The following is a 19,512-nucleotide window of genomic DNA, read 5'->3' on the forward strand; positions in this document are numbered from 1 at the left end:
GATGATGATGGTGGAACCTTATTACAGTGCCATCCTAGCACTGCTTGTGTGTCAGGTTCTTGGTGAATAATTTACAAGGATTCTCATTTAAACCTCACAAAAATCCTACACCACATACTGTATATCCATTTTACAGACGAATATAACAGTGACTCGGTGATGCACAGAACACACAGCCTCTCTGGGAACTCTGGAGGACATTAGCGAGAGAGTCCCTGGTTCCACAGAGGATGCTAAGATGCTGAGGACATGAATGACACCCTGGGGTTACTGAAGCCAGCTCTCCTGATTCCCAGTGTAGTATCCACAAGTCCAACAAGAGCCTGCTTTATGTTCAATGCTGCTATTGCAGTTAGACAGGCCTCCAGAGGAAACTGGCTCTTCAAGCTTGAACCTGGCTCAGCTCTGAAGCTCCAATAAGCTCATGCTGTTGACACCCAGGAGTAGTCCTATATGCTCTGAGGCACAGATTCTAATCTTGCAGATGCCCTGGAGACCTGCAGGGGCCAGGGTAAATCCTAGAACCATGGTGTTTAGGATTTAAAGGAAACTTGCTGCAGCAAAAGCCAAGGTAATTGGCAACTTTGGGGGGAACCGTCAAGATCTTTTATTTTCTGGTACTGTCAGGCTTGGCTGCCCTCTGCTCATGAGTCTCCATGCTACCACCAGGGCTCAGGAAAGGGGGAGAATTTACATCATTTGTCACAGCACCTAAGTAGGGATGGCAGGTTCGGGGCCAACTGGTATCCTCAAAAGCAAAGCTGGCCTGTCTCCCTGCCTCTGATGTGTTTCAAAGAAGAGGGAGTCACAGAGTCCCTCATGGCCTGACTGGAACATGGAGGACACCTGCTGAGCTTGAGGACAGGGGGTTCAGGTGTCCCAGGTGATTGGTTATTAATTGATAATTCTAGACCCAACAGTCATCCTCCCCATGCTTCTTAGGGTCTAAGCTCCAGTTCTTAGTGGGCATGTTGCTGCCCATACAAAAGACTACATATCCCAGCCTCCCTTGCAGCTGGGACAGTCATGTGAGTAGATCCTAACCAATAAGCTATGAGCAGAAGTGCTCTGTGGGGCTTCTGGGAGGGCTCCTTAACCAGGAGGGACACACTCTTTCCCTGGAACACTCTAGCCTAGAAAAGAGAGAAGAGGGCTGAGCACTAGCTTGGCTCTGAGGATGTGGATCCTGCCCCAAGGATCAGGATGCTGGGAAGTACTGGGTCCCTGATGACTTGGTAGAGGTGGCACGATAGTCCTGGACTGCCCATCAGACTTTTCTGCATGAGAGAATCATGCATTTCTATCTTGCTTAAGTCACTGAGCATCCAGCTCATGGATGAGGACCCTGAAGCTGAGGGAGCTCAGGGCTGTGTTCAGGGTTATGCAGTAAACAGTAACAGATTCAGGTCCTGTGTCTCAAGTCTTGATCTGGAAATAAGGAAATGATGGCAGCTCAGAAGACTTCACAGAGGTGTTTCCAGACTCAAACGAGACCACTGTCTATGAAAGTTCTTTGGCAAACTGTAAGGATCTACAAAGATCCTTTTGCAGATCAGGATGTTGAAGACAAAACAGAATAGTTATAACGAAAACAAATTACACATGGAATCTAGAAATCTGAGGGAAAATCCAAGCTCTGCCTTTCTCTTGCTGAGTGACCTTGGGTGGATGCTTCAAATCTCAGTCGTCTGACCACTGCCTGGGCATCCTCATCATGGGCTCTTTTGAGGGCACTCACGGTGACGTGTGGGAGTGTGTGCACAGTGCCTCATCCTGTGCTAACAAAATAAGAACTTCACATACCACACAAGAAAGAAGAAGCAAAATCAGCATAAAACTTCAAATATCCTACAGCTAGAACCTGTGCTCATCTATCATTAGAGTCTTCTGCCTTGGCTGGGTAAAAAAGCCTAAACATCTCACAGTGGAGAAAAAATCAGTTTTCTTCCAACCAAACACATTGCAAGAAAAGCATTGACTATTCCCTGGTTGGTAGGACCGACGGGACTACCTAGGAGTAAAAGCAGGAGGCTTGGTGGAGACAGGTCAGCTATCTCTAACATTTGCTATTCGGAACAAGCCAGTCTGCTCTACCAAGCACCCCCTCCAGCCTGATGGTCACTTAAAAATAATTATTTATTTAGCTGTTGGTCTTAGGAACAGCATGCAGGAACTTTGCGGCGCATGGACTCCCTAGTTGTAGCAGTGGGCTTGGTTGTTCTGCAGCATGTCTAGTTCCTAGACCAGGGATCATACCCACATTCCCTGCATTGCAAGTTAGATTCTTAACCACTGGGCCATCAGGGAAGTCCCTGAGGGTCACTTTTAATGAGGCTGGGCCAGCTGTCTCCCTGCCACTATGAGGCCCAGCAAATGTAGGAGCATTGGGAGAATCAGAGGAAGCCCCACCTGGCCATCTGCTTGTATGCCTCTTCCGCCACGGCAAATATGTGTGGGTCCATGTCGCCCATGTTCTGCCCGCTGTAGGCGTGGATGATGGGATCTCCATATATCGGCAGCTGCTTGTAAGGATTCATGGCCACCAAGATGATTCCTGAGGAAAGATGTTGGATGCAGTGATGTCACCTCTTTGGGTCTTTTGAGAAACTTTCAGATCAGCCACTTATTAAACCTGCTGTGCGACTCTGGGTAGGTCACTTTATGCTCTGAATCTCAGTTCCCTGCTGATGTCACCTACATTTCTAGGCCACCCTTAAGGTTAGACAAGATGACAGATGGCAATGCTCTAAAACTGAGAGGCTCTTACCATCCTCAGCGTAAACACAATGATAATATTGCTCCAGTAATAAACTTACTATATCCAATAGAAACTCAAACACAAGCTTTACCCACATACATTTTTCTTGGTAGTCCAAGCTTAGTATTTGTTGAAGACTTCCCACCGAGATAGTTCATTTTATAACAGATTCTCTAAGTTTAGATGTCTGTACCTTTTAGATAGCAATCTGGGCAAATGTTTAGGTGTGATTACGCATTTTGACAGAAGTCAACATTTCTAATATAAACATAATCTAAAATGTAATCAGGATGCTCTAGACAGCAAGCATTCCTGCTCTCCTGGAATTGCTTTCCTTACCGCTGTAGGTGTAAATGAGTTTGGATTCTGCAAAACGGATTCTGAGATTGTGGAGCACTGCAGGCTCATGGAGATAGCTGAGAGCTGTGAGGTCGTTCTCACCCACGAGGATGTCAGGATTTCGAAGTGGAGGCAGACATTCAGGATCAACGGAATAATCCAGCTCCTTTGGACAAAGATGAAATTAAAGTTCTGGAAGTAAAAGGTTTGGAGTGTTTCTGCTGAATCACTGTCCTCTTTCCTATCTACCCCTCTTTGGCACTCTGGAAAACAAATGTATGTATAGCAGTGAGAAAATAATCTGACTTTTGGGAGCCAGGGGATCAAGGTATTGACTGTGTGCCCTAGGGTGTATCACTTACCCTCTCTGGGTCTCTCTTCTTTCATCTGTGAAAAGATGGGCTGGACTGGATTGGGGATCCTCAGAGCTACAGAACCCTCAATGAGGGGTGACAGAGAAGCCATATGGCCAGGAACCTGGGTACCCTGTCCAATTTCTGACATAGGGCCTCTATTTGTATGTGATTCAGCTGCTGGGTGCCACAAAAATTTTCATTTGAAAACAAGGTTCTGTTGCTAAATGACTCAGTGATCTAAGGGCCCTTGAAGCTCTAAGGTTATTGCATCTCTGTATGTTGACATTCTTGGTGGTGAGGAGTGTCCAAAGGAGCTGATGTGGGTGAGTCTGTCTGTGGGCAGCTCCCTGTGCAGGTGACTCCTGTCTGCAGCTGCCTGTGTTCCCAGGGGCACACGTCTCCTGCTGCAGGGCTCCCTGCTTCTATCAACCTCAGCCCTGGGCTGAGTAACCGGCTCAGGATGGCCCCTCTTCTGTGGGATTTCACCAGTGCGTATTCTGGAAGTAACTGCCTGAGCAGAATAAAGGTCTTGTGGGTCTTGTAGGTGTCAGAGCATTAAGGGCCCTTTTCACCACCTGTTCTACCTTCCTGTACTTTCATTTCTCAGCTTTGGGAAGGGACTTGAGCAAAGTCACCCAGCAGGCTTGCTTCTCTTCCACCTTCCCGGGCTGCCTTCCTTCCCAGGAAGGCACAAGGTGCAAAAGGCGAGCCAGTTGCCCCTTAGCAAGAACCTGCTCTGCAGCCCCTGGGCCAAGTACTCTGCACTGGTTTCCACTTGATTCTCAAAACTGTTCTCCAAGGAGGGCATGGCATCCCAAACCAAGGCTTAAGCAGACAGATTCAGAGGGGTTGAGATCCTTGTCCAAGGTCACTCAGTTAACATGCGTCTGGCTGACTCTGAAGCCTGTGTTGTGACGCCTCCAGTCAGTGCTGGCAGGGGGTTTGACTTGTTGGGCCATTTTCCATAAGGAGAGCAGCTCGGGGCACTCCAGGACGACTGGGCACAGGTCCCCAGAGCAGCTGCCTGCTCATTATCAATGCAGTTATGTTATGGACCTGCCCCAAGCAGGCTATTCTTAACCTACACACTTTCAAGAATAAGATAAAGAAAAGTGCTACTCATTTATAATTTTTTACTTTTCCTGAGTTTTTCTGTTATCTATTTCAAATCAACAACCTCCTTTTCCAGTTCAGCCACTGTGTGTGTGCACACGTGTACATTTTATGTGTAAAAGAAACAGAGAGGGAAAGACAAATGGAACAGACAGTCTTTGGGGGAGGGCGGAAATGTGAATGTGAAGAACATGGAGACAGAGGTGACATTTTCTTACACAAAGCAGGCTTTGTCCTTCATGGTGTAGACAATGGGTTAAATAAAGCGCAGTGTGGCCGCCTATCACCTTACCTGCCTCTCCCCCTCCTCCTCCATCCCGGCAGCTGGTTCAGGGCCAGGAATGTGGCCACCTGAAGCCCTGCTCATGTTACGAAAGCAGCACACTCCACTGCAGCTGCCGCCCTGAGATTTTTCTCTCCAAAGCCATCTAATCCCTAATCAGATGACTGAGACTCAACAACTGCCCCCCAGGAGCATCTGCTGGGAATGGGAAGGCTAAGTGGAAAGAACAGCATCTCGGCCTCATCCCCTGCACCTGCATATGCCCCCAAGCATGATCTCACCTGATCTCCAGCAGCCCTGTGAGGTCCTGCTGCTGCTAACTTCAGCTGACACATGACAAAGGTGAGGAGTCACGGGCACAGACTTAGTGAGTGGCTGTGGTAGGACTTGAATCCAGATAGTCTGATTCTAGAGCACGTGCCCTTTTTAAACTGCTTTGTCTCCCTTCCCAGAATCTCAGGAAATGACCCCCGAATCCAGGTCCATCTGATTGATGGGCAATATCGTGTTCTGTCTCTTAAGAGACCTTTCCATACCTTGGAAATCCACTTTAATATTCACGTGATATTCCCCAGACTAACTCCCACATCCAGATAGACCATGAAAATCCTTTGTCCAGCTCTGCACCCAAAGACTTGATTCTAAAAACCTAAGGTCAGCCTAGCTGTGGATCTAGTAAGATGTCTTTATAGCTCAACGACTCAAATAACTTCCTCTCCAAGTTTCTCATCTTCACCCAGTCTCTGTGCTGAGACTCATAAAACCAAAATAAAATCGTATTTCAGCATCCTCCCAACATTGCTGAATCCCCAGAAAGGCAGTGCAGAACACAGACCTATCCACTGTTTCTCACTCCAGAGAGAGACTCAGCTGATGTAGGAAACTTGATACCTTAAGGCAGTGTGGGGTGGGGGCAGGGCAGGTGGGAGGGGCATAAGAACACAGCTGGATCCACAGCAGCAGCTGCCCCTCATGTGCCCACCCGTGGGCTGCACCCACAGCAACATTTGCCTGTCCCTCCTGTACACACCCACGGTTCCTCCTTAATATATAAAGGTAGCCAGGACCAAAGACCCTCACCGTTCCATCCTCCAGCAGGAGTTGCAAGACTTTGTCACCAACTCTATAGTCCTTTGCTATTTCAGCAGACTTCCAAACTTCTTCAGAATCAGGAATCCAAACCCTGTTGTACTGACCAAGAGAATAAGACAGGTTTAATTTCAGCACTTTAAAAGCAAAATACAAATCATTAGATGACTAGACTCAGGGAAAGTTTTCTCTATTCATTTATGTCAGTAACGTTGGGCTGGATGAAGCACAAGCTGGAATCAAGATTGCTGGGAGAAATATCAATAACCTCAGATATGAAGATGACAACACCCTTATGACAGAAGGTGAAGAGGAACTAAAAAGCCTCTTGATGGAAGTGAAAGAGGAGAGTGAAAAAGTTGGCTTAAAACTCAACATTCAGAAAACTAAGATCATGGCATCTGGTCCCATCACTTCACGGCAAATAGATGGGGAAACAGTGAAAACAGTGGCAGACTATTTTTGGGGGGCTCCAAAATCACTGCAGATGGTGACTTCAACCATGAAATTAAAAGACATTTGCTCCTTGGAAGAAAAGTTATGACCAACCTAGACAGCATATTCAAAAGCAGCGACATTACTTTGCCAACAAAGGTCCGTCTAGTCAAAGCTATGGTTTTTCCAGTGGTCATGTATGGATGTGAGAGTTGGACCATAAAAGAAAGCTGAGCACAAAGGAATTGATGCTTTTGAACTGTGGTGTTGGAGAAGACTCTTGAGAGTCCCTTGGACTTCAAGGAGATCCAACCAGTCCATCTTAAAGGAAATCAGTCCTGAATATACATTGGAAGGGCTGATGCTGAAGCTGAAACTCCAATACTTTGGCCACCCGATGCAAAGAACTGACTCATTTGAAAAGACCCTGATGCTGGGAAAGATTGAAGGCAGGAAGAGAAGGGGACAACAGAGGATGAGATGGTTGGATGGCATCACTGACTCACTGAACATGAGTTTGAGTAAACTCCAAGAGTTGGTGATGGACAGGAAAGCCTGGCATGCTGCAGTTCATGGGGTCACAAGAGTCGGATACGACTGAGCTACTGAATTGACTGAAGTTCATTAGAAATACTTTTACCTAATTTTTGCTTGTGATGTAATTTTTGAAAGTGAAAGTCGCTCAGTTGTGTCCAACTCTTTGCAACCCCATGGACTATACAGTCTATGGAATTCTCCTGGCCAGAATACAGGAGTGGGCAGCCTTTCCCTTCTCCAAGGGATTGTCCCAACCCAGGAATCAAAACCAGGTCTCCCACATTGCAGGCAGATTCTTTACCAGCGGAACCACAAAGGAAGCCCGAGGTAATTTTTTTAAAATAACTTTTAAAATGTGTTTATTGGCTGTGCTGGGTCTTCATTGCCATGTGGGCTTTTCTGTAACTGTGGAGGGCAGGGGCTACTCTCTAGGGGCAGTGCACAGGTTCCTCAGTGTGGTGGCTTCTCTTGTTGCAGAGCACAGGCTCTAGGGCACTCAGACTACAGTAGTTGCAGCTCCTGGACTCGAAAGCACAGGCTCGATAGCTGTGGTGCACGAGCCTAGCTGCTCTGCGGCACACGGGATCTTACCAGATCAGGGATCAAACCCGTGTCTCCTGCACTGGCAGGCAGATTCTTTACCACTGAGCTGCCAGGAAAGCCCCTGAGGTAATTTTTAGTGTATCTGCAATACACCAGGTCTAGCTGCTTCATGTCACAAGTTACAGAATTCCCAAAGCCTCCTGAATATATCTCGAAAAGAAAAGGAAAGCCTGGGAGGGGAAAGGAAATCTGTGAGTCCGTCAGTGGGAAGATCTGAGCACTGCGACATGAATTGGAGCAGAAGGATTTATTTCATCACTAATGGACTATGTGGCTCTGGGCCAGACACTTTTCCTGCTCACTTTTCTCATCTGCAAAATGGGCACAAGACCTACTTCATAGGTTTGCCAGGAAAATGAAATAAGACTGTGTAGCTGTGTAGTTGGTGGCACTTTGTAAAATGCTGTGGAAGTATTGTTACAGTGCTGATATCACAGTCTTGCCGCACTGGTCAGCAGCCAGGGATTCCCTCCATGGGAAGCGCAGAAGTTCCAAGCTCAGTTTCCCACCTGGCTCTGTGCTGATGTACAAGTCCTTAGGCTTTTGAACCACACTGCTAGGTACTGAATTGTTCCCCCTCCCCAGACTTCATATGTCGAAGCCTTAAACCATATGTGAGTGTAGTTGGAGACAGGGTCTTTAAGAGGAATAATTAAGGCTAAATGAGGTAACAAGGCCCTGGTCTGATAGGATTAATGTCATAAGAAGAAGAGATACCACAGAGTTTGCAAACACACTCTCTCTACCTGCATGCATAAAAAGAAAGGCTATGGGAGTTCACAGTGAGAAGACAGCTGTCTGCACCAAACAGAAGACCCTCACCAGACACCAGCCCTGCCAACACCTTGATCGGGGGCTGTCCAGACTTCTGAACTGTGAGAAAATATTAATACATCTCTGTTGTTGAAACACCCAGTCTATGGTATGTTGTTATCACAATATAACAATTCACACTCATACACTGGGAAGCAGGCAGCCTCACTCTCCAGAATTCACCAGTGGTTCCTGAATGCTGCTTGAGAGAAACACAAAGTGACTGCCATGTCCCTACCAGGCAGCCGTGACAGGACTCTACGAGCCCTTCTCCCTCCTCCACGCGTGCTGTCAGCCTCATACACTCACTGCTCCTGCTCTGACCGGGACCCCACGTCTCACATTCTTCTGTGGTCATCCATTCATTTATTTGTTCTTTACTCTCTTGTTCATTCATCCATCTAGCCATTAATTTACAGATTCAACATCTAGGCATCTATCATGTATGTGTCTGGCACAGTGCTGGTTTGTCAACATGGTCTTTTTACTAACTCAGCCAATCTCTAACCTAGAGCTGTATGTGCATATGTGTATATTTGCATCTCTCTGCTCACATATCAGTGGTTTCTAGCAATGGGGTACCCTTACGGGATGCCCCTCTACCCTGAGACATAACCAGGCCAAAAGGAACAAGAGTTGAGAAGCACTCACATGGAGACATGAAGCAGCACTTAGAAAAATTCCTGAATCCAGAGGCTGGATAGCTCATAACCCATCCCAGATCTAGATGAAGCCTAATAGGCCATCCAGCATCTAACCCTCATTTCCCAGAGAAAACTAGCCTCAGGGACTCCAGGTTCCCCAGAAGCAGACCTGAGATGAGCAACCAGTTCAGGCTGGTGTCTACAGTGGCACCCCTGTTCTACCTCCTTATACTCAAAGGCCAAAGGAATGTTGGTCCTCTGGCATTGTCCCTCACCAGAACAGATGGACTTTCTGAAGGTAATTGTCGAGTGTGTAAATTCTTGTAACAGGCAATGTTTGTGCCTGTAGGAGAAAAAGTCAAGGCACTTTTGCCTAAGCGCCTGCCATCCTGCTGAGTATAGTCCCTGGTCACTGAACTGGCACTGGCAGCATCCTTGACTCTGGGGACAGTCACGCACAAGACACTGTCCTCTGTGAACCTCTGCTTCTGGACAGCTGAGAAGGCAAACGTCATGACCAAACGACGGCCTGGTCTGAACACATGGCCCGTGGTCTGCTGGTGCCTTTCCACCATGGGGAAATATTTCTCTAGGTTGAGAGATCATGCTTATTTCAGTTACATAAAATTCTGGGCAATAATTATGATTTTTCATTCTTATTCACTATGATTTTATATAGTCTCTACATTTTGCATATTTTACTTTTATAAGTAATGTAAATCAGAATATATCATCTTTAAAGGAAAATATGGGACTTCCCTGGCAGTGTATAAGACTTCTGCAAGGGGCAGGTTTGACCCCTGGTCAAGCAACTAAGGTCCTGCATGTGTGCATCATGGCCAAAACAAAACAAGGCAAAAATTAAAAATATGTTTACAAAAAGACTTGTACATGAACATTTCATAGTAACTTTATTCATAACTGCTGAAAATTAGACTCTGTGTCCACTCTGTGTCCATGAGAATAAAAAAAACATAAAACTGTGGTATCCTCATACAATGGACTACTACTTACCAATAAAAAGAATTAACTACTGATACAAGCAAGAACATGAGTGAATCTCCAAGTGTTAGATTGAGTTAAAGAAGCTGTACACAAATGAGTACATTCTGTACGAGTCCTTTAAATGTAGTATTAGAACAAGTAAAACAAATATAATGTGGAGAAAAACTCAGACCAATAGTCGCCTCCAGGTATGGTGGGTCCAGGGAGGTACTCTTGTGGGCTATGGCAACATTTTGCACCTTGAAGGGGTTTTGGTTAATAGGTGTTAAGCACTTTTCAAACCTCAGAGGATGTACACTTAAGATTGGTACATTTTGTTGTCTGGAAATTTTACACGAAGAACTAAACAAATATGGAACTCTTGGAAATTCCCTGGTGGTCCAGTGGTTAGGACTTGGCACCTTTGTTGCCATCACTCAGGTTTAATCCCTGGTCAGAGAACTAAGATGCTGCAAACCATGTGGTGTGGCCAAAAACCAAAAACTGAATATGGAAATCTGAACAATGTGCATACTGAAATATTTAGGAGGACACATATTGATGTATGCAATTACCCTAAAATGCTTCCAAAAATAAGATGGGCTGAGGAGTGGACAGAAGTATAAAAAGATGCACAGATGCGATACAACAAATACAGTCAAATATTCATACTGCAATCTAGGTGGTGGGACAGAGGCTGACTGTAAAGTTTTTTCAACTCTTTTGTATACTTTAAATTTTCATAATAAGTTGTTGAAGGAAATAAAGAATAAGTATAAAACAAAGTTTCAGGTACCAGGACTGATTAGGACAAAGTTGGCTGAGAAGCACATTTATTAATCTATTAGTTAATATAAGCTACCTCACTTATCAAACAAAAATGTATGTATATCATTGATTTGATATCAATCATGACTCCCTAAGTTGTCTGGGTTGCTTTAATTCTTGACAGCTAGCTAAGAGTAGGAGCTTGCTGAAATGTGGCATGGGGTGAGTAATATTTGTGAGTGGGGTGGGGTGGGTGGGAGGGAAACAGAGAGAGAGAAAATGGAAGAATGACCCAGCAGGGACTTCCCTGGTGGTCCAGTGGCTAGCAATTCCACACTCCCAATGCAGGGGGCTGGGGGTCAGGGAACTAGATCCCACACGCCACAACTAAGGGTTCACATGCCAGAACTAAAGGATTCCATGTGCTGCAACAAAGATCGAAGATGCTACATGCCACAGATAAGACCCAGTGCAGCCAAATAAATAACTAAATATTAAAGAGAAAGAAAGAATGACTTGGCAGGGACTTCCCTGGTGGTCCAGTGGTTAAGACTCCATGCACCCAATACAGGGGGCTGGGGTTCCATCCCTGGTTAGGGAACTAGATACCATATGCTGCAACTAAGACCCAGCACAGACAAATAAATAAACAAATATTAAAAAAGAATGACCTGGCAGGTGATGACACACACTTGAAATACACACCCATGCAAACAGGTGGACAGAAGCCTCACAAGCACAGACACCCACACCCACACTCCACACATACTTGTAGCCATGGGCTACTGTTTTTCACATGAGATCTGCTATCGAAAACATTATTACTAAATTTATAAAACTGAAATCACTAATATTTTTATGATAAAAATAATTTGAGACTATCCCATTTATCAAGAGTTGGCCACTATAGAATTTTATAGCTGAAAGGGTCCCGGGAGATTGTCTTTTCCAAGTTGCCGGTCAAAGTTCTTTTTAGAGATCGCTTCAAACGAAATGGTGGTAGCCTACCATGTTCTGCAGCTGAGGTCCCCCAGGCCTTTCCATGGAATCCTTGGGCTCTGAGAAGTGATGCAAAAATCACTAAACCAACCCAAGCCCTTTGTTTAACTGATTCCCAAACTCCAGCCCAGAGAGGTCAGTAACTCACCAAATACCACACAGAGCATCTCAAAGGCCAGGACTCCAGGAAGCCAAAGCTTGGGACTCCTTCTTTGAACTACTTGTTAATTAAATGAGCCTGCCTAGAAAATAATCCTGAACTCTCAATGCAACCGTCTCCTTGAGAGTGCACAGGCTGGTTTGTTTCAGCTCAAAGTAGCATGAAATGTTAATAGGTCGCATGAAACCAAAGTCTGTTTTTCTCCAGCAAGAACACAAATGTCCTCCTCAGCCCTAGACCCCCGGACTGCCCACACTCCACCAAGCCTGGTGTCTCCGCCGGCAAGGCTGTCAGCTGTTTAGAGCCCCACAGCTGAGACCCAACCTGGTAAGTAAACAGCCCAAGTTTACCCAGTTCCACCTCAGTTACACCCATTAGGTCCTGCCCTCCTGCTGCACATTCTTCGACCCACAAGGCCACACTTCAAAGCGGAGAGAGAGCTACCTTTGCAGCGTTTGGACAAACAATGTGACTAGCTCTCATATGACCTCCCCAGGATGGCTCCTTCCTATTAGGGCAGGTGCCTCCGGACTCGGGCACCTGCCAAGCCCTCCAGGGCCGCCTGCAGTGGGGCCAGGAGAGAGGAGAGGCCCACCTCCCACAGAGGGAAATCATGGTGTGCCCCAGCCCAGAGAGAAGGCAATGGCACCCCACTCCAGTACTCTTGCCTGGAAAATCCCATGGATGGAGGAGCCTGGCAGGCTGCAGTCCATGGGGTCGCAGAGTCAGACACAACTGAGCAACTTCACTTTCACTTTTCACCTTCATACATTGGAGAAGGAAATGGCAACCCACTCCAGTGTTCTTGCCTGGAGAATCCCAGGGACGGGGGAATCTGGTGGACTGCCATCTATGGGGTCGCACAGAGTCAGACATGACTGAAGTGACTTAGCAGCAGCCAGCCCAGGAGGCTGGGGAAGGAGGCAAAGGCTTCAGGAGTCCTGACCCTCAGGAAGTGACACATCCCCAGGGACAGGCCACATCCTTCCCCCCTACATGCTCAGACGAGATGAGAGTGGCACGTGCTCATGTCTCCTGCCTATTTAAGGGATCTACTGGTATCAGGCACTGAATGGCTTGGAGACTTTACTCGGCGTGTAGGGTGCGGGGGGTCTTCTTCCTCGCCACTCTCTGAACTGGAAGGGGGTCTCCACACTCTCGGTCAGCCAGGCCAGAGCAGTGGCCCCACACTCCCTCTCTCCTCCTCCTCCACCTCAGCCATTCCTCCAGGCTCCTCTCTGCTCCCCAGCCTCCTCCTGTGTCTCCCAAGGTCCTGGTGGCCTCTCCTCATGACAGACTGTTTCTGGAGCCTTTCAGCCATGCCCACAGCTTCCACCACTCCCCCAGCACCATGGAGGCCTTCCAGCCCAGATCTCTCAGTGGGTCTAGACCACATTTCCACCTGTCTCCCATATGTCACCCCTTAAATGTCTTCTGACACACAACTGCAGGGCTCAAGTGATCACTATACCAGCCTCAAACGCGATCTTCCTCCTCAATTCTCTTACTCCTCAAATCAGAAACCTGGGACACTGCTGGGCACCCCCACTTGCCTTCCCTTCACCCCTAACAACCTAATGGACACCAGGTGCTAGAGGGCCTACATCTTAAACAGGGCCCACCTGTGTGCCCCATCCACTCCCCCATGCACGGCCACCCATCGCTTCCCCTGTGCTGCCCCCACCAATCTCCTGACGGGTCCCACAGCCTGCTGAGTGCTTCCTCAACCAGGCTGAACGCACGGTTTCTGTGGACACACAGAGTCCTTTACCCACACCTGAATTTCCATGAGTGGGGCCCAGCAAGATGAAGACTAAAAATGCCCCCTGATGGATGGTGGTAAACATCCAGGCCTGGGAACCACTGTCAAGCCAGTTCTCCTACTCAGGCCTCACTCACCTTCATTTTCAGTCCATCCCCTGCTTGCTGCCACCCGAACCACTAGCAGATTCTGGAACATGCCAAACTCTTCCTGACTCTTTGCTGTGCACTTTCTGTTCCTCCACCCACAGTGTCAACCATCCTCTCCCCTGCAGTGAGCAAACTGCTCTGAGCAGTCGGAGTCAATTCAAGACTCCCACATGTGGTAGTTCCCCCCCGACCCACCCACTATACCCTCCACCCCAGGCAGGACTGGATGCTTCCTATTCAGAGCTCTCTCTGCCCCTTCCCCGGCTTTCAGGTAGCTTCCCTTCTCCACCACTGGCATGTGAGCTTCAGGAGCCTTGTCTCTGTGCCCTGGAACTCAATACAGTGATCTCCCCATAGATAGTATAAAACATAAAAATTTATGTGCAAAAATTCAAATTCCAAGTAGTTTGCACAAATAAACTTGGTATTTTAGTCTTTACATCCCCCTTTTTATACTCTTTTGAACTACTCATATATAATTTAATTTTTTTCTTTTTTGGCCACGCCATGCAATATGCAGGACCTTAGTTTCCCAACCAGGGATTGAACCCACACCGCCCATATTGGGAGCGTGGACTCTTAACCACCGGACTGCCAAGGAAATCCCTAAACTATTCATACATAATACAATAGATAAATATAATATGATAGATAAATCTAATTTTCCAGAGTGGTTAATGATATATAGAAGTCTAAAACTGTTTAGAATACCCAAATGGAAATTACTCAACTCAGTTTTGACCTTATTTTAGACTGAGGCCCTGGGCTGCATTTCTCTTGACCTTGCATATCTGAGTCTCAGCAGAACTTCTGTGAAGATGCCTTGTGAATTCCTCAAGCTCAAGAAAGAGAAAGAGATGGGTAAAGGATAATATAATTTGTGAATCTGCGGTAAGACCTGAGTCCTGATTAATTAGAAAGAGCAATTTAAGGTCTTTAGAAGCATGCTATAAAGCTCTACTGCTGCACCCTGCATTCATCACCATCACCAATATCTTAGATAAAAAAAACCAGAACACGTGTATCAAATATGCACATTAAATGATGAGCTAAAGATGATCAAGATTAAAAAAAATTTTTTTTAAAGATTCAAAAAGGTTTTGATAAGCTGCAGAACACTGAACAACAAGATGGAAAATTAAACAGGAATAAATGTAACATCCAATGGTTAGGTACCAAAAATTAACTGTATTACAATAGGATCAATATTAAAAAAAAAACAACTAACCTCTATTAAGCATTATGTGTCAGGTATTGTGCTAGGGATTTTATATAAGTTATTTATTGACTTGTGTAAAAATCAATGAAAATGACTGTCAAGACTTAAATCCATTCTATGGGTGTGGAAACTCAGCGAAGTTAAGTAACTTGCTCAATGTCATCCAGTTAGGAAGCAGCGGAGCCAAGACTTAGCCCCGTCATCGTGTCAGTGCATTCCAGGAGCAGCACACAGCAGCTCTGCTTAAAACCAACAGAACACGACTTAATGCTCGCCTGCACAGAGGGCTGCTCCCAGGAGGCTGCAGCCCCACAAGTTCCACAGTCCTCTGGCTGAGCAGACCAGACCTAGAGAGCTGTGCCACTAAGACGGGCATCAAGGAATTGAAAATGTTCCAGAGGAAGGTGGCCTCGATGGTGACAGGTCTGGAATGACACTGTAAGGAGTGTGGTAGCACTGTCACTCTGCTCACGCTCTCAGTCCTGCCCGCACCTCATTCTAAACAGCTCCATGGCTTAACTCCTGCCACCCTGCCTCAGGTCCACCAGTCCCTTCTGAAGCTATTCCATGCCTAGTGCCTTTCTTATATCTTCAAATTTCAGTCTTCCACCAGTTCCGTACCTTCAGTCTGTGATCATGCCCAGGTGTCCCCTCTTGCCCTCACAGTTTTAGAAAAGATAAGCAATGCCAAGGACATCCTGGAGGCCACACCTAAAGATACTTCCTCAGCCTTCATTCTCCTTGACTCCTCTGCAGCTAGAGAACTGACTGCCGAATTGTTACTGATATACATGGTCTCCATACTTTGCATATTTTATTTGTTTATGATCACACAGCGGATACATTCTTGTGTCCTCATTTTACCATGTTGTTATGAACTCTTCATAAGTAGCATTTTCAATGGCTTCATACTATTCTTTTTTCTGTAATTCACTTAACTCTAGCCCTATGCTGGACATTGGGATTGGTTCCATTTTAGTTATCAGAAGTAACTAGAATAACTAATTAGTTATTAGAAGGTTATTTGATCTGATAAATAACCAGATGTTGGAGGAGGTAGCCATGAAATGGATGGACTTTCCAAAAGTCCTCTGTGTTGTGGGGAGAAAGGTCAGATCCCTTGAAGAAACTGAAGATGATGAAGGTGGTTGAATAGGTGGTAACAGTAGGATGTATTAAGAAGACAGGCTTTTAATCCTAGCTGGATTGCTTCTATGGAACCTTAGGCAACTTACTTGCTGCTGCTGCTAAGTCGCTTTAGTCGTGTCCGACTCTGTGCGACCCCATAGACGGCAGCCCACCAGGCTCCCCCGTCCCTGGGATTCTCCAGGCAAGAACACTGGAGTGGGTTGCCATTTTCTTCTCCAATGCATGAAAGTTTGAATGATTTGTAAAAATGGGATAGCAATATCTAACACAGCAGATCAGATCAGACCAGATCAGTTGCTCAGTCGTGTCCGACTCTTTGTGACCCCATGAATCACAGCACACCAGGCCTCCCTGTCCATCACCAACTCCGGGAGTTCACTCAGACTCACATCCATCGAGTCAGTGATGCCATCCAGCCATCTCATCCTCTGTCGTCCCCTTCTCCTTCTGCCCCCAATCCCTCCCAGCAGCAGAGTCTTTTCCAATGAGTCAACTCTTCGCATGAGGTGACCAAAGTACTGGAGTTTCAGCTTTAGCATCATTCCTTACAAAGAAATCCCAGGGCTGATCTCCTTCAGAATGGACTGGTTGGATCTCCTTGCAGTCCAAGGGACTCTCAAGAGTCTTCTCCAACACCACAGTTCAAAAGCATCAATTCTTTGGCGCTCAGCCTTCTTCACAGTCCAACTCTCACATCCATACATGACCACAGGAAAAACCATAGCCTTGATTAGACGGACCTTTGTTGGCAAAGTAATGTCTCTGCTTTTGAATATGCTATCTAGGTTGGTCATAACTTTCCTTCCAAGGAGTAAGCGTCTTTTAATTTCATGGCTGCAGTCACCATCTGCAGTGATTTTGGAGCCCAGAAAAATAAAGTCTGACACTGTTTCCACTGTTTCCCCATCTATTTCCCATGAAGTGGTGGGACCAGATGCCATGATCTTCGTTTTCTGAATGTTGAGCTTTAAGCCAACTTTTTCACTCTCCACTTTCACTTTCATCAAGAGGCTTTTGAGTTCCTCTTCACTTTCGGCCATAAGGGTGGTGTCATTTGCATATCTGAGGTTATTGATATTTCTCCCGGCAATCTTGCTTCCAGTTTGTGTTTCTTCCAGTCCAGCGTTTCTCATGATGTACTCTGCATATAAGTTAAATAAACAGGGTGACAATATACAGCCTTGACAAACTCCTTTTCTTATTTGGAACCAGTCTGTTGTTCCATGTCCAGTTCGAACTGTTGCTTCCTGACCTGCATACAGATTTCTCAAGAGGCAGATTAGGTGGTCTGGTATTCCCATCTCTTTCAGAATTTTCCACAGTTTATTGTGATCCACACAGTCCAAGGCTTTGGCATAGTCAATAAAGCAGAAATAGATGTTTTCCTGGAACTCTCTTGCTTTTTCTCTGATCCAGCGGATGTTGGCAATTTGATCTCTGGTTCCTTTGCCTTTTCTAAAACCAGCTTGAACATCAGGAAGTTCACGGTTCACATATTGCTGAAGCCTGGCTTGGAGAATTTTGAGCATTACTTTACTAGCGTGTGAGATGAGTGCAATTGTGCGGCAGTTTGAGCATTCTTTGGCATTGCCTTTCTTTGGGATTGGAATGAAAACTGACCTTTTCCAGTCCTGTGGCCATTGCTGAGTTTTCCAAATGTGCTGGCCTATTGAGTGCAGCACTTTCACAGCATCATCTTTCAGGATTTGGAATAGCTCAACTGGAATTCCATCACCTCCACTAGCTTTGTTCGTAGTGATGCTTTCTAAGGCCCACTTGACTTCACATTCCAGGATGTCTGGCTCTAGGTCAGTGATCACACCATTATGATTATCTGGGTCGTGAAGATCTTTTTTGTACAGTTCTTCTGTGTATTCTTGCCATCTCTTCTTAATATCTTCTGCTTCTGTTAGGTCCATACCATTTCTGTCCTTTATTGAGCTCATCTTTGCATGAAATGCTCCTTTGGTATCTCTGATTTTCTTGAAGAGATCCCTAGTCTTTCCCATTCTGTTGTTTTCCTCTATTTCTTTGCATTGATCGCTGAAGAAGGCTTTCTTATCTCTTCTTGCTATTTTTTGGAACTCTGCATTCAGATGTTTATATCTTTCCTTTTCTCCTTTGCTTTTCGCTTCTCTTCTTTTCACAGCTATTTGCAAGGCCTCCCCAGACAGCCATTTTGCTTTTTTGCATTTCTTTTCTATGGAAATGGTCTTGATCCCTGTCTCCTGTACAGTGTCATGAACCTCTTTCCATAGTTCATCAGGCACTCTATCTATCAGATCTAGGCCCTTAAATCTATTTCTCACTTTCACTGTATAATCATAAGGGATTTGATTTAGGTCATACCTGAATGGTCTAGTGGTTTTCCCTACTTTCTTCAATTTAAGTCTGAATTTGGCAATAAGGAGTTCATGGTCTGAGCCACAGTCAGCTCCTGGTCTTGTTTTTGCTGACTGTATAGAGCTTCTCCATCTTTGGCTGCAAAGAATATAATCAATCTGATTTTGGTGTTGACCATCGGGTGATGTCCATGTATAGAGTCTTCTCTTGTGTTGTTGGAAGAGGGTGTTTGTTATGACCAGTGCATTCAGATTAAATGAAAGATGCTCTGAGGATAAAGTTCACAAACCTCTGAGGATGGCATCTGGCACATAATAAGTAGTCAGTGACTATAAGATAAAAGTAACCATGATCCATACCATCTTTGTCATGCCCATAGCTCTTTCTGAAAGCAGAAAAACTCATTCATGCATGCACACATCAAACATTTACTGAGTCCTTACTGCTCCCTGTTCTCTAGAAACTCTTGGTCAACAGGGGAGAAAGAGTTAAGGAGCTGCTACATCATCATGAAATGTGCCTGGATGGAGGGACTGGCTGCAAAAATTTCTCAGAAGAGGCACTGCTCAACAATGTGAGTTAACCTCAACAAGAGGTTAATATCCAAAATACACAAGTACCCCCATACAACTCAAAATAAAATAAACAACCCAATGAAAAAATGGGCAGAAGACATCAATAGACATTTGTCCAAAGAATACATACAGATGGGCAATGGGCACATGAAAAGATGCTTGACGCTGCTAATTATTAGCAATTAGTTAATAATGATTGGGCTTCCCTGGTTGGCTCAATGGTAAAGAATCTGTCTGCCAATGCAGGAGACAGAGGAGATGTGGTTTCAATCCCTGGGCTGGGAAGATGCCTCAGAGAAGGAAATGGCAACTCACTTTAGTATTCTTGCCTGGGAAATCCCATGGACAGAGGAGCCTGGCAGGCCACAGTCCATGGGGTCACAAGAGTCGGACACAACTTAGCTACTAAACAACAACTAATAATAATTAATTAT

General features: G+C 45.7%; 1 protein-coding gene across 1 annotated transcript in view; it reads right to left on the reverse strand.

Annotated features, from left to right (window-relative positions):
- Nucleotides 1-19,512, reverse strand: part of MYO5C (myosin VC) — a 117,707-nt gene that overhangs the window by 93,860 nt on the left and 4,335 nt on the right. Inside the window, exons 2-4 of the mRNA XM_025295604.3 lie at nucleotides 5,930-6,040; nucleotides 3,098-3,263; nucleotides 2,410-2,554 (exon numbers count right to left, since the gene is read on the reverse strand). Of these exons, the coding sequence (XP_025151389.2) occupies nucleotides 2,410-2,554; nucleotides 3,098-3,263; nucleotides 5,930-6,040 (422 nt within the window). The remainder of the gene's footprint in view (nucleotides 1-2,409; nucleotides 2,555-3,097; nucleotides 3,264-5,929; nucleotides 6,041-19,512) is intronic.

This window comes from Bubalus bubalis, chromosome 11, assembly GCF_019923935.1.
Source record: "Bubalus bubalis isolate 160015118507 breed Murrah chromosome 11, NDDB_SH_1, whole genome shotgun sequence".
Classification (NCBI taxonomy): Eukaryota; Metazoa; Chordata; class Mammalia; order Artiodactyla; family Bovidae; genus Bubalus; species Bubalus bubalis.